We start from the raw sequence: 27,329 nt of genomic DNA, 5'->3' as shown, positions 1-27,329 counted from the left end.
TATATTCAAACCTACAGTAAAACCTATGGGTTCTTTCCGTGTGGGTATAAGTAAAATAACTTTCAACGCTATGTAATTTTCCTATGCCTTTCTTAACAAGTGGAAAATTGCTGGTATATAACAGGACCTCACATTTTTGACATTTCAAAATTTTAAAATTTCCGTTGATTTTTAATGATTCAGAACAAAACTGCAACTTTTTTTTGCAACTTTCTCCCTCTTTCACTTTTCTCCTCCATTTCCAGCACATAGACTCCACCGGCTCTCTCCCTCTTTCACTTTTCTCTTCCATTTCCTTCAGCTTGTCTTCAGTATACTCAGTCTCAAACTGATAGGGGCGCCCAGCGAAATGAAACCAGTCGTCGTCGTTGTCAAACTGCATAACTCAGCTGTGTTGTCCCTTCTGTGATGTCTGCGTTACAGACAGTCTCTTCCGGCAACGAACGTCGTCCTGATCTCGCGTGTGCCGCCGCGGCTAATCTCGTGCTTGTTTACGTGATTCTCTCCTGCAAATAGGCCTATATAAAGTTAGAAATGCCCAATTCCGTTCATGTCCCTGTGAACACTCGCTAATAACTAATAATAACGAACTGAAGAAAATGGAGGAGAAAAATGAAAGAGGGAGAGAGCCGCTGGAGTCTATGTGCTGGACCTGGTGAAATCAAGGGGTCAGTGTGTTCACTGCCTGTCGGTGGCCGCTGAAACCAGATGTTTGTGCTGCCAGTCGGACTCGGACGTGTGTTGTCAGCGCCTGGACTCTATGCTGGACGCGGAAAGTTGCTGCATAACGTATAACTGGAGCAGAGTGGGTGAGTTGTTTTTGTCTCTTTTCAATAGAAACCAGGCTAAGCTAACAGATGTTTGATGCCTCGTATTATGGGATGGGACCCTGTTTGTACTGTTGAGGCAGTTTGGTGCTGTTCTGAGCATTATTTGTGGCTATAAGTGGCTTTTTGATCGCAGTTTGCATGTGGAGAAATAGACTGCGCTGTTTGTTATGGTGCGGTCTTTGCTAAAGTTGCTACAACTAGAGAAGCTAGCGGTCAGCAGACTTCATCTCTCGAGGGGGAGTCTAACTCGGTGTCATGGTGCGTTGGACCATGGGTTAAACTTACACTGGAATATCCCTTTAAACAGTTTAAACAAATGCACATTGCCATGGTGGTGAAAATAAACACTTCAAAACTGTAGGAGGAACTCCGTAGAGAAAAAAAAGCTACCAAAACAGTAAAAAGGCAACAGATTTTAAAGGTGCAATACGTAAGAATGTGGCCAAAAATGGTTACTGCAGTCAAATTCAAAACACAGCGATCTTGTTTTTCTTCCCAGCCGTAGCGGCAGCTCAGTGGAAGCAGACCGAGGCTGAAATGCCACTGACGCTGCCGTGACTGGGAGAGAGGGCTAGGTGGCGCAACATGTAAACACGTAAATTCAAAACATAAACATGATTTGCAGTCTGCAAAAAAAGATTTTTAATGCGAATACTCTGGCTGTACTATTGTTGTTGGTGAGTTCATCATGTTATATGAACATTATTCCTGAGTCTCTGTGACATATTAGGAGGATTTTACGGCCAGTTGCTTTAGATTTCTTACATACTGTACCTTTAATAGTTCCCTTTTAAGCAAATATGACGACTGTTCTAGCATGATATTAGTTACAGTCACTTTGAATCATATGTTTAATGTTTTCATGACGTCACTGAAAGAGAAAACCTCTGACAGAGCTGAGCTGAGTGACAAGGACACTGTGTTTCCTCTGGCTGCTTCACAATAAAAGTGTGAGGCTTTTATTGTGAAAGAGTTGCAGGAAGTGTGAAGTAAGGCAGCAGTAGGAAGTGATACCTTTACAGCATGAAAGCAGGAAATGAGGTGAAGTAGAGAGTGAAGCTCAGAGACTGAGTGAGGAGTTGTAAAAGTCCTGAGCAGAGACACAGAGACAGTTTAAAGTGGACTATAGTGTCTCTGTGGACAAACAGCCTCAGGTCTGTTGTGAGCCAGTTCACTAGAGTCAGTGTGACATGAAGAGAGTGAGTAGAGATGAAGCTCAGTGTTAAAGCTGCTGCTCACACAGTGAATATGATGAGCTGTACTCACCAGTGTTTGGTAGAGACTCTGCTGTGTTGCTGACAAACACCTGATGGACTCACTTTGACTTTCTGTCTCGTCTCTGCTGCAGCTCCGTCGTCCTCCTCTCACACTTTACTTTCACTTCTGGACGCTGACGCTCAACGTTCCTCTGGTTCCAGTGTTTCCAGTTTTCTGCTCCTCCCACTGCAGCTAGGTGTGTCTGTGCTGATTCTAACAGCAGATTTTACCTGCACTTGACTGGTGAGAGGAGTCAAGTGTCTGGCGCTGATTTATTTTATTTTTTTATCTCAGGGTTTGGTTCTATGTTGCTGGGTTAGTTTTTTTCTGTTATAACACTTTATTGCAACTTGAATAGAACTAACAGAGAAACCTCAGGAACATGCACACACAAAAACAGTTAAAGAGATGCTTTTCTACATTGTGTGTGTTATATTAAAAAACATACAAGGGCAGACCAATGGTTCGAACTGTCAGAGTCTGGTCGTCAGAGACAATTCCTTACTGCTTTGAGTCCACACAGTGGGACGTCTTGAGGGAGGCTGCCACACATGGTGGGGGAACTGACCTGCACAAGTTCAGTCATCAGACACATACATAGATCATTGGTTCTCAAAGTGGTGTCCGGGGACCCCCAGGGGTCCTTGAGAGGGTTCAAGGGGGTCCTGAACTTTTTCTTGAAATTTCACCACTTTTTTCTAGAATTTTTTTTTTTTCTTTTGAGATTTTTTTTTTTTATTGTTGTTATGTTGTTGTTGTTGTTGTTATTGTTCTGTTTGTTTGTTTTTTAGTTATTTATGTTGTGCATTTTATGTACACCAAAAAAGGAAATTATGTTTATTGTGTCTAATTGTTAAATGGTCCATACACAAATAAATAATTGATCACAAAAAAAGAAATTATTTTTACCACTTTCTTTTATTGTATTTTTTGTTATTTTTAGAAATGTTACTACTTTTTCTAGAATTAAAAAAACAAACAAAAAAAAACAACTTTTTTTGGATAAATTTTCAAGGTTCAAGGTTCAAGAGTCTTTATTATCCCCTAGGGGCAATTTGTTTCACTGCAAGTAGCAAACATTCATCCCAAAACAACAAACACATCCAAAAAACATTCAACATAGGTCATTTAAAAGCCTAGTCACTGCAGGGACAAATGAATCTCTCAATCTATTGGTCCTACACATCGGAAGTAGGTACCTGTGTCTAGAAGGAATTGCAACCTGAACTCTCTGTGTAAGGGGTGATCTGGGTCTGCCAAGATCAGTCTGGCTTTGGTCACTGACCTCTCCTTGTGCCGCTCGGAGAGGTCATTTAGGGCTGTGGTCTGCAATTTTACTGCACACTGTGACAATTCCCAAAATTGTATTCTTGTTTTTACATGTTAAAAGACGAAACCAACAGATGAAGTTAAAAGTTAATGAAGACTTGATAAAACAAGCATAAAACATTCTCATGAAAGTCGTATCCACATTAAAACCACAGAGCTTTCGGTAAAAGTACATTCGCTGGTGAGCCTTCTTACAGAGTGAGTCAACATGGGCGTCAAGGGTCAGCCTATCATCAAGTATGGTTCCCAAATATTTGTTGTAGCGGACCCTTGGTTCCAAAGAATGAGGCGGAGAGTTTCGTACAGGTGCTTAAGTTTTATTATCTTTGGTGTAGCACAGTGAAAACTATGCAGAGGAAATAGAAAGAAAAAACAAAGAAGAAAAGGTTAAACACATTAAACATTTAACTCACAATTCCCCCAATACAAAGCTTATCACCATTCAATAAAAATAACAAATACATTTTATTAGACCATTACAATATTACTAAAGCCTGATTAAGACATTAAGATATAATGTGAGTGGCATCACTCAAAATAAAAATAAATCAAGACATCAAGAATAAAAGCGATAATTGATGAGGAGGTAAGGAAGATGGTGGACTTGGGAATTACTGAAGAATTGAAAAGTGCCTGGTCCAGCCCCATTGTTCTGATCGTAAGCCGGATAACACAGTGCGCTTTTGCAATGATTTCAGAAAACTAAATGACGTTTCTGAATTTGATGCATACCCCATGCCACAAGTTGACGAGTTGATTGAAAGCCTGGGGAATGCTTGCTTTATCACCACGTTAGACCTCACTAAGGGATATTGGAAGTTACCCTTGGGAGAAACGTCAAAAGAGAAAACTGCGTTTGTAGCATCTGGTGAGCTGTGGCAGTATAAAATGATGCCATTTGGGTTATGTGGAGCTCTTGCGTCTTTCCAACGACTTATGGATCAAGTCTTAAAACCCCACAAAGCCTATGCGGCTGCAAATTTAGATGATGTTGTGATTCAAAGCCAGGATTGGGAAAGCCATTTGCCAAGAGTACAACAGGTGTTGGATTCTTTCAGGCAGGCCGGCCTGACAGCCAACTCCAGGAAGTGCAAAGTGGCTTTTTGTGCAACCAACTATCTGGGTTATACCATTGGACAAGGCCTGGTTAAGCTCCAAGATGCCAAACTTCTCGCCACACACAGCCAACCACCAAAAAGCAGGTGAGGTCCCTTCTTGGCCTGGCCAAATTATTACAGAATGTTTGTCCCTAACTTCGCTTCAATCGCAGCCCCATTAACAGAGCTCACCTCAGGTCGGCACTCCCGAGTGGTGAAGTGGAATACAGCAGCGGAGGAGGCCTTTGGCCAGCTGAAAATGGCTTTGTGTTCCCCACCGGTTCTCACAGCCCCAGATTTCAGCAAAGAACTTGTGGTGCAGATGGATGCGGAGGTGGGTCTGGGAACTGTTCTTTCACAAATGCAGGCAGGTGAGGAACATCCTGTTCTCTATTTGAGTAGAAAGCTACTGCCCAGGGAGAGGAACTATCCTATGGTGGAGAAGGAGTGTTTGGCCATAAAGTGGGCTTTGGAAACACTCGGCTATAGTAAGAAAGTTCAGCCTGATAATGGATCATTCCCCTCTACAGTGGATGGCAAAGAATAAGGAGACTAATAGCCGGGTCAATAGGTGGTTCTTGTGTCTGCAACCTTACAACTTTTCTGTTCTTCACAGATCAGGACGAAAGCATTAAAATGTGGATGCTCTGTCCCGTTGGGATGCCCTGTGGTCATCATCCCCCCTGCCGAGGGCGTCAGGATCAAGGGGAGGGATATGTGGGGTCCTGCGGGGGGGTGTCCTGGAGGGCAGGTACAATCCCTTTATAGCAGGCCCAGGAGGACTCCAGAGGGGCAAAACTACCTTTCCCATGATGCCCAGGAAAGCTGGGAATTGTTCACTCAGAAGGAATCGAACCCAGACTGGTATACTTCAATATTGTGTCTTGTGTCTTTCAGAGTTGGCCGGCCGTAAACCAGCTTGCCCTGACCAACTTTTTTTTACTTTTTATGTGGCCACATCAGCACAGTTGCATCTTCACGCGGCCACCTCGGTCCGACCGTTGTGGTATTTGACCTATGGTCAGTCTGTCACTACTCCTGTTTTATAGGGCAAATGCAATTAGCGATTGTTCTCATTTTACAGTGTGATCTGTCAGATTTTCGGCCGAGCTTGTCTCTCACCGTGGTGGGGACACATCAGGGCACATCAGAGCACATCTTGGTGGATCATGTGACCAAGGGGAGCCAGGTCATTTCATTTAGGCTATCTAAATTAGTATTACTATTTGTTCAATGTTATTCTTGAAGGGCCACATGCAGGGGCCATCACTAAAATGCAAAAAAAAAGGACTGACAAAAGGACGCTTTGGGCATCAAGGGGTACTCCAGCACCCGCCACCCCCCTCTGCAAGTGCCTGCTATTAATATTAAGTAATTACTGATTACATAGAGAAATATTAATTTCACCTTGGGGCACCAGATTCCCTGAATCCATTCATATCAGTTTTATACCCACTGTTCATTTGGAACCTTGATTAATAATTAACAACGGCAACCAGAATGACCTCCTCCATTTTCAATGGGCTGCGGCCCAACACTGGTTAACTTTGCTGCCTGATTGTAAAGATTAAGATTCTGTTCAAACCACAGCCACAGGTCACCATTCACACTGAAGCTGCTTCACTGGTGTTTTACAGACACTCACATTCTGAACCTGAAAGACTTATTTCAGGCCAACAAGCAGGTTTTATTTGGGTATTTCTGTTTCCCTGTTGTGCTTTTACATTTTTTATGCCTTGTTTATTTCTATTATGCACAACAATCTCGATGTGTTATACTGTGCTGCACAAGTAAATTTGTCTGGATGAATATACAACATTTGTCAACAATTACAGCATTTCTGATAAACGTGTGTTCATATTCATAAGAGTCATAGTGATCAACAGTTACATTAAAAAAAACACCTGTAACTGCTTCTAACTCCCCAAACCACACTCAGTTAATTTACAGATTAATTTCAGTGGTGAACTTTTTTACCTGTTTCCACTGATCAAATCAAATCAACTAAAGTAACAAGTGATTAAACAGCAGTTATCACACAGTTAACTTTCCTGTGTGATGATGATCTGATGAAAGTTAACTCAGTAGAAAACACAAAGATTTACATTCTTATTGACACTAAATATTTACATTTGTTCACTGAATTAAAAATAACCCAATTCCTCTAAAGAACTAGATGTTTTCAGCTGCTCAGTTTGATTGATAGGACAGATGATCAGAGGGGCAGAGTTTGTACCTTCATCATTAAAACAGGGACTGAAGTATGGGTGTAGTTTGTCAGTGAAGCAGCAGCCAGTGAAGGAGTAGATGAGAGCTGCAGCATCTAGATCATAAAAGGAGACCAGACCCTCCTCATAATCCACAAACACCCCCACCTTCTCAAGACCAGACCTCAGATTGAGAGGGATCGAGGGGCCAGCAAGAGCTTTGTACTCATTTCCATTTCTCAACCATATTGTCCAGTAACCTCTCTGAGGACTCAGTTTGATGTATCCTTTCCTGTCAATCGACTCGCTGGCCACTCCCACTGTCCAGTAAGTTTTTCCTTTACTCTGAACCTCGAAGTAAAATCTGCCTGAAGAGAAACTCTGTTTTCCTAATACACTGACACATCGACCAAATCTCTCTGGGTTGTCGGGGAGATTCTTCCTCACATCACCATCAAGAACTTGTTTTCCATCATCAGACAGGATGAGTGTAGGATGTGCTGTATCAGGATCCAGAGTCACATCCACTGCAAACTGCTTAACCCTCTTCATCTCAGGATCCAGAGTCACATCCACTGCAAATTGCTGGACCATCTTCACCTCAGCCTCCATCTTCATCTCCTCCATCTGTCCACGGAGCGTCTCCTCCATCTGAGACACAGCTTTCACCACAGTCTCCTCATATGATGGTGGACGGACTCTGACCTGTGTCCAGTCCTTGGTGGGTGGAGCAGCTTTCAGGGATGGGAAGCTTTGGAGGAGGTGGAGGTGGTCTTCAGAGAGTGAGAGCTGCTCCACCTCAGTGCTTCTCTTCTCCAGCTCAGAGATTTCCTGTTCCAGCTCTGTGATGAAGTCTTCTGCCTGTTTCTCTGAGCTTTTCTGCTCCTCTTCCATCTCCTTGATGAGCTGCTTCAGGCCTCTGTCAACAGACTCCTTCAGAGCAGTGAAGGCCTCAACACCTTCTTCTTTCTCTCTGTCTGCAGCAGCTTTACTGATCTTCACTGACTGTTTGATCTCCTCAATCTTCAGTCGTCTCTTATGCATCATCTGCTGAGTTTCAGCCTCTGTCTTCTGCAGCTCTGCCTTCTTTCCTTCATATTCTTCTCTCAGAGGAACAAACTCGTGATTCTTGTGCTCTAAAACTGGGCAGAGCATGCAGACACATGTCTGGTCGGTCCGACAGAACAACGTCAGAGGTTTATCGTGCTTCCTACACATCCTGTCCTCCAGTTTCTCCACAGGCTCCATCACCTGACAGTGTCAGATGAGGCTCCAGGTGAGTCTCACAGTAGGAGGTCAGACACACCAGGCAGGACTTCAGGGCCTTCAGTTTGGTTCCAGAGTAGACGTCACAGAGAACTCCTCCTTTCCACCTGTAGGGGGCGTGGTGGAGGAAGTTTGAGAAGCTCTGGTTTACACAGTTTAAACAAATATGCCAACTGTTCTGACACAATATTAGTTACAGTCACTTTGAATCATATACTTAATGTTTTCATGATATCACTGAAAGAGAAAACCTCTGACAAAGCTGAGCTGAGTGACAAGGACACTGTGTTTCCTCTGGCTGCTTCACAATAAAAGTGTGAGGCTTTTATTGTGAAAGAGCTGCAGGAAGTGTGCACTATAGTGTCTCTGTGGACAAACAGCCTCAGGTCTGTTGTGAGTGAGTGTGATATGAAGAGAGTGAGTAGAGATGAAGCTCAGGGTTAAAGCTGCTGCTCACACAGTGAATATGATGAGCTGTACTCACCAGTGTTTGGTAGAGACTCTGCTGTGTTGCTGACAAACATCTGATGGACTCACTTTGACTTTCTGTCTAGTCTCTGCTGCAGCTCAGTCGTCCTTCTCTCACACTTACTTTCACCTCTGGACTCTGCAGCTAGGTGTGTCTGTAACTTTAATGCTAAACAGCAGATTTACCTGATGAACAGGGAGCAAAGGTGGAGGTGCACCTGACAGGTGGGAGGAGTCAAGTGTCAATAACTGTTTATTGTCTCAGGTTCTGTGTCTCAGGTTCACTTTGACTTTCTGTCTCGTCTCTGCTGCAGCTCAGTCATCCTTCTCTCACACTTACTTTCACCTCTGGACTCTGCAGCTAGGTGTGTCTGTAACTTTAATGCTAAACAGCAGATTTACCTGATGAACAGGGAGCAAAGGTGGAGGTGCACCTGACAGGTGGGAGGAGTCAAGTGTCAATAACTGTTTAATGTCTCAGGTTCTGTGTTGCTTGGTTGTTTTTTCATTAAAGGTGTACAGAAATGGCCGTTTGTCCTGTTTGTCGCGCCGAGTTGTCCCGAGCTGCAACACGAGTTTACCCGAGTAAGGAAAACGAATTTGATTGGTCGTTATCGAGCGGGCGGGATATTCAAAGCTTGGGGCGAGACCGAGCTCCGTGTGTGTGTGCGTGTCTCAGACGTTTGAATGACGGATTACGGATCCAATATCAGTGGCTGATGAATCGTGTATAGGCTGATGTATAATCCGTGCGCCTGCATTATCCAATGCGAAAAAAAAAAAACACACTTTCATCCCGGATTTACTCAAAAATACAAAGTTTGGCCTACATCGTCTGAAAGATGAGTTATCACATTAATTTTATGATCCAGAGTGGGCTCAAATTCAGTTTTCTTTTCTGTACACCTTTAAAGACCCACTCCCATGAAAATCGTGTTTTTCGTGCTTTTCACATGTTCCTGTGGCATTTTTCTTGTGTTAGAGCACATATCAGCAGAAAAGGAAGTGCAAAATTGCATTTCTGAGTTTTTCTGCCTTCAAACTGCTGTGAACCAATGGCAGACGCAAACTGGCAGTTTCAGGGAGACTGGAGCTGACATGTCACAGCTCCAGGGGAGGGCACTAGTGCTACAAGCTCCTGCCCCGCTCTGCATCTGGCTCAGAGGTGAAAGGCTTGACAGCTCGGTGTAGCTGTAAAGGTAGAACAGGTGTAGCTCACCTGGTAGAGCAGCTTGCACCGTGAGCAAGGACTATGTTCCAGTCTGGGATCGAATCCCAGTGTGCAGTTTTACGCTAAACGCGCTGAATCTGTAATTGTACCATGTCCAGCTGTCAGCGAGCGGGGGGTGGGGTGCGAGGAGGTGGCTGGGCGGGTGCAGAGCAGCGCAGTCAACGCCCACCCTCCAGAGGCGCATTGCTAATGTGCATTGCTAAAGAGCTGGTTTTAAAATGACCGAAAAGGGTCGCGGGAGTGGGACTTTAAAGAGCTTTATTAAAACTTGTGAATGTGTGGTATTGCAGCTAATCACTTGTTATTTACATATCTAGTTATTGACTCCTTTTTCTGTAGTACTTATGGTACGTATGGTCCCCAAAGTGAGTGATGGTCACCCTAGTGAGTGGTGGTCACCCTAGTGAGTGATGGTCCCCTGGTGAGTGATGGTCCCCTGGTGAGTGATGGTCCCCCTAGTGAGTGACTGTCACCCTTGTGAGTGACAGTCCCCTAGTGAGTGATGGTCCCCTAGTGAGTGATGGTCCCCCTAGTGAGTGATGGTCCCCTGGTGAGTGATGGTCCCCCTGGTGTGTGATGGTCCCCTAGTGAGTGATGGTCCCCTAGTGAGTGACGGTCCCCTAGTGAGTGACGGTCCCCACAGTGAGTGATGGTCCCCTAGTGAGTGATGGTCCCCTAGTGAGTGATGGTCACCCTAGTGAGTGACGGTCCCCTTCTAGTGAGTGGCGGTCCCCCTGGTGAGTGACGGTCCCCACAGTGAGTGATGGTCCCCTAGTGAGTGATGGTCCCCTAGTGAGTGACGGTCACCCTAGTGAGTGATGGTCCCACTAGTTGAGTGCCGGTCACCCTAGTGAGTGACTGTCACTCTAGTGTGTGACTGTCACCCTAGTGAGTGACGGTCCCCTTCTGATGAGTGACGGTCACCCTAGTGAGTGATGGTCCCACTAGTTGAGTGACGGTCACCCTAGTGAGTGATGGTCCCCTTCTACTGAGTGGCGGTCCCCCTGGTGAGTGACGGTCCCCCTAGTGAGTGATGCTCCCCTAGTGAGTGATGGTCACCCTAGTGAGTGATGGTCCCCTCGTGAGTGTTGGTCCTCTAGTGAGTGATGGTCACCCTCGTGAGTGACGGTCCCCTTCTGATGAGTGACGGTCACCCTAGTGAGTGATGGTCCCCCTAGTGTGTGATGGTCCCCAAGGTGAGTGATGGTCCCGTAGTGAGTGATGGTCCCCCTGGTGAGTGATGGTCCCCCTAGTGAGTGATGGTCCCCAAGGTGAGTGATGGTCCCCTAGTGAGTGACGGTCCCCTAGTGAGTGATGGTCCCCCTAGTGAGTGATGGTCCCCACTGTGAGTGATAGTCCCCAAGGTGAGTGATGGTCCCCACTGTGAGTGACCGTCCCCACTGTGAGTGATGGTCCCCAAGGTGAGTGACCGTCCCCACTGTGAGTGATGGTCCCCAAGGTGAATGACGGTCCCCACGGTAAGTGATGGTCCCCACTGTGAGTGACAGTCCCCACTGTGAGTGACAGTCCCCATGGTAAGTGATGGTCCCCACGGTGAGTGACGGTCCCCACGGTGAGTGATGGACCCCTAGTGTGTGACGGTCCCCTAGTGAGTGATGGTCACTCTGGTGAGTGACGGTCCCCCTGGTGAGTGACGGCCCCCTATTGAGTGATGGCCCCCTTCTGGTGAGTGACGGTCCCCCTAGTGAGTGGCGGTCCCCATGGTGAGTGATGGTCCCCCTAGTGAGTGACGGTCCCCTAGTGAGTGGGGGTCCCTCTCGTGAGTGACGGTCCCCTAGTGAGTGACGGTCCCCTAAGTGAGTGATGGTCCCCCTAGTGAGTGACGGTCCCCCTAGTGAGTGATGGTCCCCTAGTGAGTCACGGTCACCCTAGTGAGTGAAGGTCCCCCAGTGAGTGAAGGTCCCTTAGTGAGTGAAGGTCCCCCCAGTGAGTACGCAAGTAACAAGCTTGGAAAACTGTAATATGATTACTATTTTCAGAGGTGTAATGTCTTACACTACTCCTAACTGAAAAAAGTAATCTGATTACAGTAACGCGTTACTTTGTAGCGCGTTACACCCAACACTGCCGGTGAGTGACGGTCCCCTTCCAGTGAGTGACAGTCTCCACGGTGAGTGACGGTCTCCATGTTTCCACAGTAAAGGAGCCCGGTAACTGAAGGCTCTACCTCCCAGTCTGTTTTTAGAGATACTGGGAGTCACTAACAGACCTGCGTTCTGGGAGCGGAGTGCTCTGGTAGGACAGTAAGGAATGATTAGTTCTTTCAGATAGGAAACCACTTTATCATTAAGAGCCTTATAAGTCAGCAGAAGGATTTTGAAGTCTATTCTAAATCCTACAGGAAGCCAGTGGAGAGAAGCTAAAGTGGGAGAGATGTGCTCCTGTCAAAACCCTCGCTGCGGCGTTCTGGACCAGCTGGAGACTCTTTAGAGAGTTTTTCGGACATCCTGACAGGGGAGAGTTGCAGTAGTCCAGCCTAGAAGTGATAAATGCATGTACCAGTTTCTCAGCATCACTCTGGGAAAGGACATTCCTAATCTTAGTGATACTGCGCAGGTGGAAGAAGACAGTCCTAGTCACCAAGCCTGTATTTTTCTATATTATTTTTTCTTTAATTAGCTACTGAAATGAAAACTTTACTCTGAAATCACAGTCACTTCAAAATAAAAGTCCCAGTTGCCCCCTCTCCTCTGTGATCAGTTTCAGACTGTGATCTTCTGACACCTGGTGGCCAGGTGACGTCACTGCACCTGCAACATCACCACTGTCATTCTACTGAGTCTCTATTGATCCAATGATTGTAGAGGATCAGTTAATGCTCAGTGAACGGCTTCAGGGTCAGAACTGTATCTGGTCTGTGGAGCAAACAGACTCAGAGCTCTGACCTCTGTAGGGTCGTGTTCTTCAAGCATCAATAATCAGCATCAGTGTTTTTAATGTGAAGGTAAATCATTGAATAATGAGCGGGTGAATATTTAATGAATAATTAAACAATGTGCAGTTGTGCAGTGGATGATAATATACAAAATATTAATATTAATTATAATTGATATTTTAATTAATGATTACATAGAGAAATGGGATTTAGAAGAATAATCAGGTTTTATTTGGATATTTCTGTTTGTTGTGCATTTATGTACTTACATTTTTTATGCTTTTTTGATTTCTCACACAACAACCTCAATGAATGAATGAATTAATTCATTTTTATTTTCGTGTCATGGCACCACTGTGGTCCATCCCATATGGGATTACAACACAAATTTAATGACAAATACAAGAAAAAAAGACTAGATAGTCCTTCCTGTTGGTGTTACCTGCCACACAGGTGTGACACATAATATTACTTTAAGTACTCATCTGTATATCGCTCTTCATCTCATTACCCAGGCCTTTTCAGGAAATAAAGAAAATGCAAATATATTTAACTGAAAAAGATATTTTAGCTTCTCAGCATCGTCCAACCACACAAACTTGTTATTTGGATTTACCTTACTAAACAGTTTTTGTCTTACAGAGTCATAGAAAGGACAGTAGAACCCAAATGAATTTCATTCTCCACCTCTTGGATGTCACATAAATTACAAATTCTATCGTCTTCTGCTGTGCCAACATATCTGCCCATCTCAATATGAAAACTAAGAATACCAGCTCTCAATTGAGCACACAGCATTCTTTTCTTTTTAGACAAATTATACATACACACAAACATGATTTTCTGGGCCAAATACCTGTTTTATTTCACAGTAAGTACGCAGTTTTGGTTTACCCCAAATATCTAATGCCCATCTATCTTTACTTTGTTGGAAAATAATTTATTTTAATACGTTAATCTCCACTTTCTCTTTGTCATAATAACGGTCTTCATATCCAGCTCTCAGCAAGATGTCATATATGTCCCTATCCCATGCCCCATTAGTCAGAGTGTCCCACTCAAAGATTTTTCTTGCAATCCTGTTCAGATTTAATCCTAGTATCCTATTCCATAAACGCACCATGTGTACACTCCACCCTACCTCATTGGGTTCCCAGCCCTTATCTCCCATCACAGCTGGAGTCGGTGTGAATTTATGTAGGCCTACGGCAAGAAAATACCGCATGGCTCTATTTTGCACAGCCTCACATTTAGGGTATTGTTTGAATCCCCATACTCTTTCATAATAATGTGTTATAAACCATTTTAGCTGTTTCCAATGATCTAATCAAATTGACTAAAGTAACAAGTGATTAAACAGCAGTTATCACACAGTTAACTTCCCTGTGTGATGATGATCTGATGAAGGTTAACTCAGTAGAAAACAAAAACATTTACATTGTTCAGTATTGACACTAAATATTTACATTTGTTCCCTGAATTAAAAATTAATCAAGTCCCGCAAAGAAGCAGATGTTTTGATCTGAACAGTTTGATTGACAGGACAGATGATCAGAGGGGCAGAGTTTTTACCTCCATCATTAAAACAGGGACAGAAGAATGGGTGTAGTTTGTCAGTGAAGCAGCAGCCAGTGAAGGAGTAGATGAGAGCTGCAGCATCTACGTCATAAAAGGAGACCAGACCCTCCTCATAATCCACAAACACCCCCACCTTCTGAGGACCAGACCTCAGATTGAGATGGACTGAGGGGTCATCATTAGCATCGTACTCATTTCCATTTCTCAAACCTATCGTCCAGTAACCATCCTCAGGACTCTCTGTGATGTCTCCCTTCCTGTCAATCGAGTCTCTGGCCACTCCCACATCCCAGTCAGTTTTTCCTTTAACCTGAACCTCAAAGTAAAATCTGCCTGAAGAAAAACTCTGTTTTCCTAAGACACAGACACATTTATCAAATCTCTCTGGGTTGTCTGGGAGTTCCTTCTCTTCATCACCATGATGAACTTGTTTTCCATCATCAGACAGGATGAGTGCAGGATGTGCTGTATCAGGATCCAGAGTCACATCCGCTGCAAACTGCTGGACCCTCTTCATCTCAGCCTCCATCATCTTCTCCACCTGTCCACGGAGCGTCTCCTCCAGCTGAGACACAGCTCTCACCACAGTCCCCTCATATGGTGGTGGACCGACTCTGACCTGTGTCCAGTCCTTGGTGGGTGGACCAGCTTTCAGAGATGGGAAGCTTTGGAGGAGGTGGAGGTGGTCTTCAGAGAGTGAGAGCTGCTCCACCTCAGTGCTTCTCTTCTCCAGCTCAGAGATTTCCTGTTCCAGCTCTGTGATGAAGTCTTTAGCCTGTTTCTCTAAGCTTTTCTGTTTCTCTTCGATCTCCTTGATGAGCTGCTTCAGGCCTCTGTCAACAGACTCCTTCAGAGCAGTGAAGACCTCAACACCTTCTGCTTTCTCTCTGTCCGCAGCAGCTTTACTGATCTGCACTGACTGTTTCATCTCCTCAATCTTCAGTCGTCTCTTCTGGATCATCTGCTGAGTTTCAGCCTCTGTCTTCTGCAGCTCTGCCTTCTTTCCTTCATATTCTTCTCTCAGAGGAACAACTTCATGAGTCTTGTGGTCTAAAACAGAGCAGAGCGTGCAGACACATGTCTGGTCGGTCTGACAGAACAGCTCCAGAGGTTTATCGTGCTTCCTACACATCCAGTCCTCCAGGTTCTCCACAGGCTCCATCAGCTGATGTCTCCTCAGACGTGACACTGTCAGATGAGGCTCCAGGTGAGTCTCACAGTAGGAGGCCAGACACACCAGGCAGGACTTCAGGGCCTTCAGTTTGGTTCCAGTGCAGACGTCACAGGGAACTTCTCCTGGTTTGGAAACTTGTTTCTCTGAGCTGCTGCTGCTGGTTTTCTGTTGAGCTTCACGTCTGAACTGAGCAACAACCTCAGAGAACAGAGTGTTGATGTTAAGTTGAGGCCTTGTTTCAAAACCCCTCTTACACATTGGACACTGACACCTGTGACTAACGTCCCAGTGCTGAGTGATGCAGCTCTGACAGAAGTTGTGTCCACATGGTGTACTGACTGGATCAGTGAAGACATCCAGACAGATGGAGCACAGGAACTGATCTTCAGACCTCAGGTTGCTGGCAGCAGACATGTCTACACACTGAGGGAGAGAAAACAAACATTCATTTAAAATAGTGTTCTGTGTCTTTAAGACTGTGGTTCTCGACCAGGGGGGCGGGGCCGTCCTGTTGACCTGTTTATTTCCCTAAAATTCAACATGGATCCTTCTTCATCAATTCTTCTGGTCTCATTGTTAATAACTGATAGAAATATTGGCTGAAGGGCTGTGAAGGTTTTCCATCTTTAGAAGGTTTAAAGTTATACACCAGCGTAAATTTAACCCATGGTCTAACCAAGGGGGCAGTTGTCGGTCTGAGAAGTGAAGATCACTTCCGCGTTCAAAAAACTGCAATCCCCTCGGCTTCCTCTGGGGGTTTTAACTCTATCGTTTTACTATTATTAGGTTTAAAATTCTCGCCAAATAGGGTGTGGAAACATTGAGTGACAGGTCGGACCGCTGCTTCGAGGCCAGTGGGCGGGTTCTCGCCCAGTAAATCCAACATGGCACTGTTCAGGCCCGCCATATTTGAGTCACAAAAACGACTCCCCAAAACCAATGGGTGACGTCAAGGATGCTACAGTCTATGAGTCTAACGCACCATGACACCGAGTTAGACCCCCCCCCCCTCGCAAGATGAAGTCTGCTAACCGCTAGCTTCTCTAGTTGTAGTAACTTTAGCAATGACCACACCATAACAGTACAAACAGGGTCCCAGCACATAATACGAGGCATCAGACATCTGTTAGCTTAGCCTGGTTTCTATTGAAAAGAGACGAAAACAACTCACCACTCTCCTCCAGTCATACGTTATGGGGCAACTTTCCGCGTCCAGAATAGCGTCCAAGCACTGACAATACACGTCCGAGCCTCACTGGCAGCACAAACATTCAGTTTCAGTGGCCACTGGCAGGCAGTGAACACGGCAATCCCCCCAGCACATAGACTCCACCAGCAGATCTCCCTCTTTCACTTTTCTCCTCCATTTCCTTCAGCTTCTCTTCAGTAAACTCGGTCTCAAACTGATAGTGGCGCCCATCGAAATGAAACCAGTCTTTGTTGTTCTCAAACTGCATAAACTCAGCCATGTTGTCCCTTCTGTTATGTCTGCTTCAATATGTCACAGACAGTCTCTTCCGGCAACGAACGTCGTCCTGATCTCGCGTGTGGCATCGCGTCTAATCTCGCGTCAGTGCCTGGACGCGGAAAGTTGCTGCATAACGTATAACTGGAGGAGAGTGGGTGAGTTGTTTTTGTCTCTTTTCAATAGAAACCAGGCAAAGCTAACAGATGTTTGATGCCTCGTATTATGGGATGGGACCCTGTTTGTACTGTTGAGGCAGTTTGGTGCTGTTCTGAGCATTATTTGTGGCTATGAGTGGCTTTTTGATCGCGGTTTGCGTGTGAAGAAATAGACTGCGCTGTTTGTTTGTCTTTGCTAAAGTTGCTACAACTAGAGAAGCTAGCGGTCAGCAGACTTCATCTCTCGAGGGGGAGTCTAACTCGGTGTCACGGTGCGTTGGACCATGGGTTAAACTTACGCTGGAATATCCCTTTAAACACAAAACTGTAGGAGGAACTCCGTAGAGAAAAAAAAGCTACCAAAACAGTAAAAAAGCAACAGATTTTTATAGTTCCCTTTTAATCAAATATAACGACTATTCTACAATGATATTAGTTACAGTCACTTTTAATCATATGTTTAATGTTTCATGACGTCACTGAAAGAGAAAACCTCTGACAGAGCTGAGCTGAGTGACAAGGACACTGTGATACCTCTGGCTGCTTCACAATAAAAGTGTGAGGCTTTTATTGTGAAAAAGCTGCAGGAAGTGTAAAGTAAGGCAGCAAGGAAGTGATACCTTGACAGCATGAAAGCAGGAAATGAGGTGAAGCAACATTTATGTTTGAACTGTACACTGTCCCTTTTAAATAAATTAAATTGAAAATTGAAAGTAGAGAGTGAAGCTCAGAGACTGAGTGAGGAGTTGTAAAAGTCCTGAGCAGAGACACAGAGACAGTTTAAAGTGGACTATAGTGTCTCTGTGGACAAACAGCCTCAGGTCTGTTGTGAGCCAGTTCACTAGAGTCAGTGTGACATGAAGAGAGTGAGTAGAGATGAAGCTCAGTGTTAAAGCTGCTGCTCACACAGTGAATATGATGAGCTGTACTCACCAGTGTTTGGTAGAGACTCTGCTGTTTTGCTGACAAACACCTGATGGACTCACTTTGACTTTCTGTCTTGTCTCTGCTGCAGCTCAGTCGTCCTCTTCTCACACTTTACTTTCACTTCTGGAGGCTGACACTGAGCCTCTTCCTGTTTCCTGTGTCTGTTTGTCTGTGTCTGTTTTCTCAGGTTCTGTGTTGCTTGGTTAGTTTTTTTTATTCTAGAACTTTATTGCAACTTGTGAATGTGTGGTATCACAGCTAATCTCTTGTTGCTTTTTACATATTTACAGTCATTGACTCATTTTTATGTCTTACGTTGAGATTTGCATTATCAATCAAATTCATCATTATTACAACAACAACTTTGGTTCAAAACATTGTGTTTATATTTCTTTTGTTATTGATGATGCTATTTTACTTTGTGATGAAGAGAATGTGGAAATATATAATTTAAATTTCATCAGGGAGAGAAGAAAATTCATTTTTTGTGTGAATATAACATTGAAGCTAAAATATAGAATGATTACAAAAAATGAATTTATTAATGAGTGTTTTTCTACAGTCTGTATAACACACATTAAATTTATAGGACTAAACAAAATTAAGAACCATATTCAGGGATACAGTGGGCCATTTAAAAAATGTTTCAGTGATCTTTAATAAACTGATTTTATTTTATTCGTTATAGGGAACATCAGTTATAATCACCAAATTAATAATTAATAGAAGTTGCTGTTGTTCACTGAATAACCAGTGAAAGTAGAATGAAAGTAGAATCCACGTTGGACTGACACACTGTTCAGTTCATGAGTGTTTGACATATGTATTATAGGCTTTTTAATAGATCATTGATAAATTCAGACAGGCTATGTACCTAAGTGCCTAAAAGCCCACTATCGTCACCCATTTTTAAGTCTGGAAACGCTAATGATGTTTCCAACTACAGGCCTATCAGCATCCTCCCAGAGGTGTCATAAATCGCTGAGAGATTTGTAACTGATCAACTAATTGCCCATCTTAACAGTTCTCCATATAAACTACACCCTATGCAGTTTGGATTTAGAGCCAATCACTCCACAGAAGCCGCCATCGAAACTGTTAAATCAAAAATGGATAAAGAGGGGGTAGTTGGAGCCATGTTCTTAGATCTTAAGAAGCCATTTATGCCATCAGTCATGATGTACTTATCACAAAATGATCGGTTTCATTTTTCTTCTGATGTCATAAATTGGATCCATTTGTATCTTAAAGGTAGGACACAATCAGTCAGAGTGCTCAGTGAGCTATCACCTGACCTCAAATATGATGTGGGGGTGCCCCAGGGATCAGAATTGGGCCTCTATTGTTCAGCCTATTAATGACCTGCCCAAGTCCGAAATACAAATGTATCTAGACAATACTGTAATCTATGTTCATGGTAAGAACATCAGCAACCGTGGTACAGGTATCCAAATGGCTCAACTCTTGCCTACATTTAAATGTAAATCAAACAGTAGGCATGTTGTTTACAAAAAGACCATAAAACACACAGGAACCAGATATGTATGTGGTAGGGGAGAGACTACAAGTTGTGACAGAATATAAGTATCTTGGAATCATCTTAGACTCAAACCTTACATTTAAAAAACAAGTAAAAAATGTCACGCAAACAATCAAATACAATCTTGCAAATTTTAGATATATGACCATGCCTAACCACAGAAGCTGCAAAGTTGTATTTTAATGCAACGATAATGACCCATTTCACATACTGTCTCACCAGCTGATCTCAGGCCTGTAAGACAACATTAACACAGATTCTCTCTGGGTGTAAGCAAGCTATGAAGGTGGTGGATAAGAAACCCCTCCGACATCATCACTGCAGTATCCTGGACAAACATTCCTTCTTAAGTTGGGATAATGTGGTAAAATTTCACTTCGTAAATCTGGTATAAAAAATTGGCTTGTAGTAGATTTACCAGATCTGTCTCAACAGGTGCCTTGCTTGAATTATTATTCTCTCTCTCTCTCTCTCTCTCTCTCTCTCTCTCTCTCTCTCTCTCTCTCTCTCTCTCTCTCTCTCTCTCTCTCTCTCTCTCACTCTCTCTCTCTCTCTCTCTCTCTCTCTCTTTCTCTCCCTTCCTGTCGGTTTGTTACCTGTTTTATATACATACTTTTAGAAATAGGCCTATGTGTTCTAGATACACTACTGTGTTGTTTTTATAGGCTGGCAGTTAACATCGTGCACAGTTGAAAATTAGCCACTTGGCTAACACTGGCGCATTTACAGAAATGCCAATTAATGTGCACTGTCCCTGGATAAATTAGAATAAAATAAACAATACATTTGTGTGTGACCGTCCCCTTCTGGTGAGTGATAGTCCCCATGGTAAGTAACGGTCCCATGGTAAGTGACGTCCCCGCGGTGAGTGATGGTCCCCATGGTGAGTGACGGTCCCTTTTCGATGAGTGACGGTCCCCTCAGTTAATACCAATTAAAGGTTGACTATGTAGAAATACAAGAACAACAACAGAAAAAGAATTCCAGCAGTCGATTGCCAGACCGTTGCTAGGTAAAACGGGCCGTTGCTAGGGACTCCGCTCTGATCAGAGGACAGCAGAGGAGGAGGACTAAGCAGGATATTTACCTTATGTTTCATTTTTACCGTCATTAACAGCATAATAAATGACTTGTAGCTTGTTACAGGGAGAGTGGAGGCTCTCTGTCTTCCACACCGCTGCTGCTCAGAGCCTCAGAGCCTCCGCTGTCACTGCTCTCCTCAAGTTGGAAAAAAAAAAAAAAAAAAGGAGCTCCGTGGCACCGAAAGTCCGCGACGATAAACGTGTTTATGACAGATAAGACTACACAAATACACCCATCCTAACAAGTATATGATAATCCACTGATCCACCAATTGATTATTAAAAAGTCTTGGTTGGAAACAAACGCATACGACTGGGAGGAGGCAGGAAAACAGCGGAGAACTGAGCCACATGTCGGCTACAGGCAGGTACGAATGTGAACAGAACGTTGACAGAAAGTCAGTTGTCGAGCCCGTCAAAAAAATTAAAAATAATAATTCAGACTAAAAAAATTTTTTTTGTGGAAAAGCAATACTTTCATTCTGTACCCCTCTAAAGGCCCCATGGATGTATTATTTTTGAAAAAATATAGCTTTTAATAAATATTCTACATATTCAACCTTTAATGTGCACTGTCCCTGGATGAAATAAAATACAATACACAATACCTTTGTGTGTGACCGTCCCCTTCTGGTGAGTTACGGTCCCCATGGTAAGTGACAGTCCCCGCGGTGAGTGACAGTCACTTTCCGGTAAGTGACAGTCCCCTTCCCGCCCTTTCCCCTGCTGTTAGACCGGCCTGCCCTCCCTTTCCATGGACCAGTCTGCCCAGTCCTCCCATTGAGCTGGCCAGCCCCCCCCCCTCACCAGAGGCTGCCCTCATCAACTCTTGCTAACATTTCCATATTTCGCACATTCTGTGTCATAAACTTGTCTTGTCTGTAACAACATCTATTGCACGTCTGTCCGCCCTGGGTGAGGGATCCCTCCTCTGTTGCTCACCCTGAGGTTTCTCAGAATTTTCCCTGTTAAAAGGGTTTTCCATGGAGTTTTTCCTCAGTCGATGTGAGGGTCTAAGGACAGAGGATGTTGTTACGATGCCAGAGACAAACTGTTTGTAAAAAACAGGATATACAAATAAAATTGCCTTGCCTTGCCTTGACTTCTGGTGAGTGACAGTCCCCATGGTGATTGATGGTCCCCACGGTGATTGATGGTCCCCATGGTGATTGGTGGTCCCCATGGTGAGTGATGGTCCCCATGGTGATTGATGGTCCCCATGGTGATTGATGGTCCCCATGGTGATTGATGGTCCCCATGGTGATTGATGGTCCCCATGGTGAGTGATGGTCTCCACAGTGATGGATGGTCCCCATGGTGATCGATGGTCCCCATGGTGATTGGTGGTCCCCACTGTGAGTGATGGTTCCCACGGTGATTTGTGGTCCCCATGGTGATTGATGGCCCCCACTGTGAGTGATGGTCCCCACGGTGATTGATGGCCCCCACGGTGAGCGATGGCCCCCACGGTGATCGATGGTCTCAACGGTGAGTGATGGTCCCCTCGGGTCCGGATCTCAGACCAGAAACCTTATCCATCCTCTGTTCGGTTTACAAAGAACCCACGGTTCTGTGGATCTGTGTGTTTTGATTATTATCAACAAAAGGCAAGGCAATTTTATTTGTATAGCCCGTTTTTACAAACAGTTTGTCTCAACGGGCTTTGTATGGCATCATAACAACATCCTCTGTCCTTTGACCCTCACATCCACTGAGGAAAAACTCCATAGTAAACCTTTTCAACTGGGAAAAATTGGAGAAACCTCAGGGTGAGCAACAGAGGAGGGATCCCTCACCACGTCTGGTGGGAGGAAAGGCAGGGGGGGCAGGACAGCTTAATGGGAGGACTGGATGGCAGACTGGTTCATGGGAAGGGAGGGCAGGCCGGTTCAACAGCAGGGGTAAGGGTGGTAAGGGGGCCAACCAGGATCAGCTCTGACCTCTGACCTCTGTGGGGTTGTGTTCTTCAGTGATCAATAATCCACATCAGTGTTTTTAATGTGAAGGTGAATCATTGATTAACGAGCAGGTGAATATCGATCACTGATCTATTGAATCATGTTTCACTCTGATCTGATGTGAGAATGTGATGTAATTTCTGTGCCTTCTTCTGATTGGATAACTGACACTCCTGGTGGATATAAACCTCTGTCACTGCTTCCTTCCTTGCTTCATTCATTCATTCCTCATTTCCTTTCTCCCGTCCTTCATTCTTTCCTTCCTCTCTCCCTCCCTCCCTTCCTTCATCCTTTCCTTCCTTCCTTCATTCTTTCCTTCCTCTCTCCCTCCCTTCCCTCCTTCCTTCATTCCTCCCTCCCTTCCTTCATTGCTCCTTTCCTCCCTCCCTCCCTCCCTTTCCTTCCTCCCTTCATTCATTCCTTCCTCCTTTCCTTCCTTCATTTTTTCCTTCCTCTCTCCCTCCCCCTTCCTTCCTTCCTCCCTCCCTTTCTTCATTCTTTTCTTTCTCTCTCCCTTCCTTCCTTCCTTCCTTCCTTCCTTCCTTCCTCCCTCATTCCTCATTCCTCTTTTCCTTCCTCCCTTTCCTCCTTCCTTTGATCAATTTATTGAAATTGTTAACAGAGATTATTAATGATTTAAATCAGGATGAGTGTGTGTGAGTCTGTTAATATATCTGACACTACAGTGCCTCACACTGGGCACCAATTAAATAATGTGCACTTGTGCAGTGGGTGTTAATATCCAAAATATTACTTTTAAGTAATTATTGATTACATAGAGAAATAGTATTTAGGGGAATAATCAGGTTTTATTTGGATATCTCTGTTTCTTTATTGTGCTTTTACTTACATTTCACATGATTTTTTTTTCTCTTAAACACAACAATCTCAATGTGTCATAATCTTCTACACAGGTAAATCTGTCTGGATGAATATACAACTTTTGTCAACAGTTACAGCGTCTCTGATAAAGATGTGTTCATATTCACAAGAGTCATAGTGATCAACAGTTACATTAATAAACACCTGCATCTGCTTCTAACTCCCTAAACCAGACTCAGTAAATTTACAGATTCATTTCAGTGGTAAACCATTTTACGTGTTTCCACTGATCTAATCAAATTGACTAAAGTAACAAGTGATTAAACAGCAGTTATCACACAGTTAACTTCCCTGTGTGATGATGATCTGATGAAGGTTAACTCAGTAAAAAAACATCAAGATTTACATTGTTCAGTATTGACACTAAATATTTACATTTGTCTCCTAAATTAAAAATGAACCCGTTTATGTAAAGAACCAGATATTTTGATCTGAACAGTTTGATTGACAGGACAGATGATCAGAGGGGCAGAGTTTTTACCTCCATCATTATTACAAGGACTGAAGAATGGGTGTAGTTTGTCAGTGAAGCAGCAGCCAGTGAAGGAGTAGATGAGAGCTGCAGCATCTACGTCATAAAAGGAGACCAGACCCTCCTCATAATCCACAAACACCCCCACCTTCTCAGGACCAGACCTCAGAGTGAGATCAACTCGGGGGTCATCAAGAGCTGTGTACTTATTTACATTTCTCAACCGTATCATCCAGTAACCATTCTGAGGACTGCCTGTGATGTCTCCCTTCCTGTCAATCGACTCTCTGGCCACTCCCACATCCCAGTCAGTTTTTCCTTCAACCTGAACCTCAAAGTAAAATCTGCCTGAAAAGAAACTCTGTTTTCCTAAGACACTGACACATTTATCAAATCTCTCTGGGTTGTTTGGGAGTTTCTTCCTCACATCACCACAGTGAACTTGTTTTCCATCATCAGACAGGATGAGCCAGGGATTTGCTGTATCAGGATCCAGAGTCACATCCACTGCAAACTGCTGGACCCTCTTCATCTCAGCCTCCATCTTCATCTCCTCCATCTGTCCACGGATCGTCTCCTGCAGCTGAGACACAGCTCTCACCACAGTCCCCTCATATGATGGTGGACGGACTCTGACCTGTGTCCAGTCCTTGGTGGGTGGAGCAGCTTTCAGGGATGGGAAGCTTTGGAGGAGGTGGAGGTGGTCTTCAGAGAGTGAGAGCTGCTTCATCTCAGTGCTTCTCTTCTCCAGCTCAGAGATTTCCTGTTCCAGCTCTGTGATGAAGTCTTCAGCCTGTTTCTCTGAGCTTTTCTGTTTCTCTTCGATCTCCTTGATGAGCTGCTTCAGGCCTCTGTCAACAGACTCCTTCAGAGCAGTGAAGACCTCAACACCTTCTGCTTTCTCTCTGTCTGCAGCAGCTTTACTGATCTTCACTGACTGTTTCATCTCCTCAATCTTCAGTCGTCTCTTCTGGATCATCTGCTGAGTTTCAGCCTCTGTCCTCTGCAGCTCTGCCTTCTTTCCTTCATATTCTTCTCTCAGAGGAACAAACTCATGAGTCTTGTGGTCTAAAACAGGGCAGAGCATGCAGACACATGTCTGGTCGGTCTGACAGAACAGCTCCAGAGGTTTATCGTGCTTCCTACACATCCTGTCCTCCAGGTTCTCCACAGGCTCCATCAGCTGATGTCTCCTCAGACCTGACAGTGTCAGATGAGGCTCCAGGTGAGTCTCACAGTAGGAGGTCAGACACACCAGGCAGGACTTCAGGGCCTTCAGTTTGGTTCCAGTGCAGACGTCACAGGGAACTTCTCCTGGTTTGGAAACTTGTTGCTCTGAGCTGCTGCTGCTGCTTTTCTGTTGAGCTTCACGTCTGAACTGAGCAAACATCTCGGAGAACAGAGTGTTGACATGCAACTCAGGTCTTATTTTGAAAACCTTATTACACATCGGACACTGACACCTGTCACTAACGTCCCAGTGCTGAGTGATGCAGCTCTGACAGAAGTTGTGTCCACATGGTGTAGTGACTGGATCAGTGAAGACATCCAGACAGATGGAGCACAGGAACTGATCTTCAGACCTCAGGTTGCTGGCAGCAGACATGTCTACACACTGAGAGAGAGAAAACAAACGTTTATTTAAAATAATGTTCTGTGTCTTTAAGACTGTGGTTCTCTACCTGGGGGGCGGGGCCGTCCTGTTGACCTGTTTATTTCCCTAAAGTTCAACATGGAGAAAACAACATTTGTTTTCCTTACTCGGGTAAACTCGTGCAGCAACTCGTGGAAGGAGGCACGACAAACAGGACAAATGGCCTTTTCTGTACACCTAAACAAATATTTAATTGATTGGTTATTTATCTAACCAGATAAAAGACCCAACTGAGCTCAAGACCTCCTTAAAGGTATAATGTGTAGTAATGACCCAATCTAGCCGTGCGGTTGCATATCTGAACGTATTCTTGATGTTGCATTCACGTGAAATCGGGCAGACGTCAGACAGACAACATGTGCATGTAACAGGATAAACAACAAGTGGTCCGCCAGCATGAGGCAAAACAATACAGGCGTGACAAAATGTTGTCATGGTGATGTGGTATTGTTTTACCGTCTTTCTCTGGTGGAGTAAAATGACATCCGGTTGGTTTGCCGACGGCCGTCTGCCTGACTGCACCTGAATGCAACATCACTGCCTCCGTCCTTCCTCACACTACACAGTGGTGAAAGTTTTAACAGACCGACAGCTCCGCTCAGTTTCTATGGTTACCTACGGTCACGCTGCCACTCAACCTAAAAAATGGCGATGCAACATGGCCGCCTCGGTTCGGTGCGTCGCCCACTTGTGTATTTGTAACGACTTGTAACAACTCATTCTAAGGTACGAGAAAGCTTTCATTTGTATGCGGCTGTGATTCGACTATAGTGAAATATGTATTTATGAAATCAATATTTGATTTTTGATAATAAAAAGCCAAATAAATTACACACTGGGGCTTTAACAAGGGTGACCTGGCCAGGAAAGGCAGCAACACACGTCATAGTGAATATAGTCTAACAAACCAAACACTGAAATGTAAAAGTGCAAGAAATTAGACAAACAAAGTGCAGGAGTTATGGTTATGATAAGTGTTTAAGAACACAGGCACTGTTCAATGGATTCTTTAGAGCGGAAGGCTGGAAGTGAAATACATTCTGATAATTAATAGATAATAAATAAATCAGATAATAAAATAAATAGATCATTAAATAAATAAATATGAAGACTGTTCTAACATGATATTAGTTACAGTCACTTTGAATCATATGTCTAATCTTTTCATGACGTCACTGAAAGAGAGAACCTCCAACAGAGCTGAGCTGAGTGACAAGGACACTGTGTTTCCTCTGGCTGCTTCACAATAAAAGTGTGAAAGAGCTGCAGGAAGTGTGGAGTAAGGCAGCAGTAGGAAGTGATACCTTGACAGCATGAAAGCAGGAAATGAGGTGAAGTAGAGAGTGAAGCTCAGAGACTGAGTGAGGAGTTGTAAAAGTCCTGAGCAGAGACACAGAGACAGTTTAAAGTGGACTATAGTGTCTCTGTGGACAAACAGCCTCAGGTCTGTTGTGAGCCAGTTCACTAGAGTCAGTGTGACATGAAGAGAGTGAGTAGAGATGAAGCTCAGTGTTAAAGCTGCTGCTCACACAGTGAATATGATGAGCTGTACTCACCAGTGTTTGGTAGAGACTCTGCTGTGTTGCTGACAAACACCTGATGGACTCACTTTGACTTTCTCGTCTCTGCTGCAGCTCAGTCGTCCTCCTCTCACACTTTACTTTCACTTCTGGACGCTGACGCTCAACGTTCCTCTGGTTCCAGTGTTTCCAGTTTTCTGCTCCTCCCACTGCAGCTAGGTGTGTCTGTGCTTTTATTGTGTAATAGCAGCCTTTATCAGGTGAACAGGGGGCAAAGGTGGAGGTGCACCTGACAGGTGGGAGGAGTCAAGTTCCTGTCACTGTTTATTACCTCAGGT

The 27,329-nt window shown here is 44.3% G+C and overlaps 3 protein-coding genes across 3 annotated transcripts; all 3 read right to left on the bottom strand.

Annotated features, from left to right (window-relative positions):
* Positions 1-5,077: 5,077 nt before the first annotated feature.
* LOC146992497 (zinc-binding protein A33-like) lies at positions 5,078-7,968 on the bottom strand. The gene is made up of 3 exons (XM_085790793.1): positions 7,596-7,968; positions 6,861-7,454; positions 5,078-5,196 (listed from the first exon to the last, which is right to left on the bottom strand). Exons 1-3 carry the CDS (start codon positions 7,966-7,968, stop codon positions 5,078-5,080), a joined length of 1,086 nt encoding a protein of 361 aa, XP_085646919.1.
* A 5,990-nt stretch (positions 7,969-13,958) lies between these two features.
* LOC146992496 (E3 ubiquitin-protein ligase TRIM21-like) lies at positions 13,959-15,751 on the bottom strand. The gene has a single exon (XM_085787123.1). It carries the CDS (start codon positions 15,745-15,747, stop codon positions 14,062-14,064), a length of 1,686 nt encoding a protein of 561 aa, XP_085643249.1. The 5' UTR covers positions 15,748-15,751; the 3' UTR covers positions 13,959-14,061.
* Positions 15,752-23,734: 7,983 nt separating this feature from the next.
* On the bottom strand, positions 23,735-25,450 carry LOC146992495 (E3 ubiquitin-protein ligase TRIM21-like). Its single transcript, XM_085790781.1, has one exon. The coding sequence runs from the start codon at positions 25,421-25,423 to the stop codon at positions 23,735-23,737; it is 1,689 nt and encodes a 562-aa protein (XP_085646907.1). The 5' UTR covers positions 25,424-25,450.
* Positions 25,451-27,329: the final 1,879 nt, after the last annotated feature.

This window comes from Trachurus japonicus, chromosome 1 (assembly GCF_045865225.1).
Source record: "Trachurus japonicus isolate A0001 chromosome 1, Traja_1.0".
Classification (NCBI taxonomy): domain Eukaryota; kingdom Metazoa; phylum Chordata; class Actinopteri; order Carangiformes; family Carangidae; genus Trachurus; species Trachurus japonicus.
The sequence above is the reverse complement of the archived record's forward strand: the minus strand, read 5'-3'. Positions and strand labels throughout refer to the sequence as shown.

Coding starts and splice junctions, on each gene's coding strand:
- LOC146992497 (XM_085790793.1), bottom strand. CDS start 7,968: ATGGAGCCTGTGGAGAAACTGGAGGACAGGATGTGTAGGAAGCACGAT. Junction 7,455..7,595: donor GATGGAAGAGGAGCAGAAAA/GCTCAGAGAAAC, acceptor CATCCCTGAAAG/CTGCTCCACCCACCAAGGAC. Junction 5,197..6,860: donor GTTTGTGGATTATGAGGAGG/GTCTGGTCTCCT, acceptor CGCCCTCGGCAG/GGGGGATGATGACCACAGGG.
- LOC146992496 (XM_085787123.1), bottom strand. CDS start 15,747: ATGTCTGCTGCCAGCAACCTGAGGTCTGAAGATCAGTTCCTGTGCTCC.
- LOC146992495 (XM_085790781.1), bottom strand. CDS start 25,423: ATGTCTGCTGCCAGCAACCTGAGGTCTGAAGATCAGTTCCTGTGCTCC.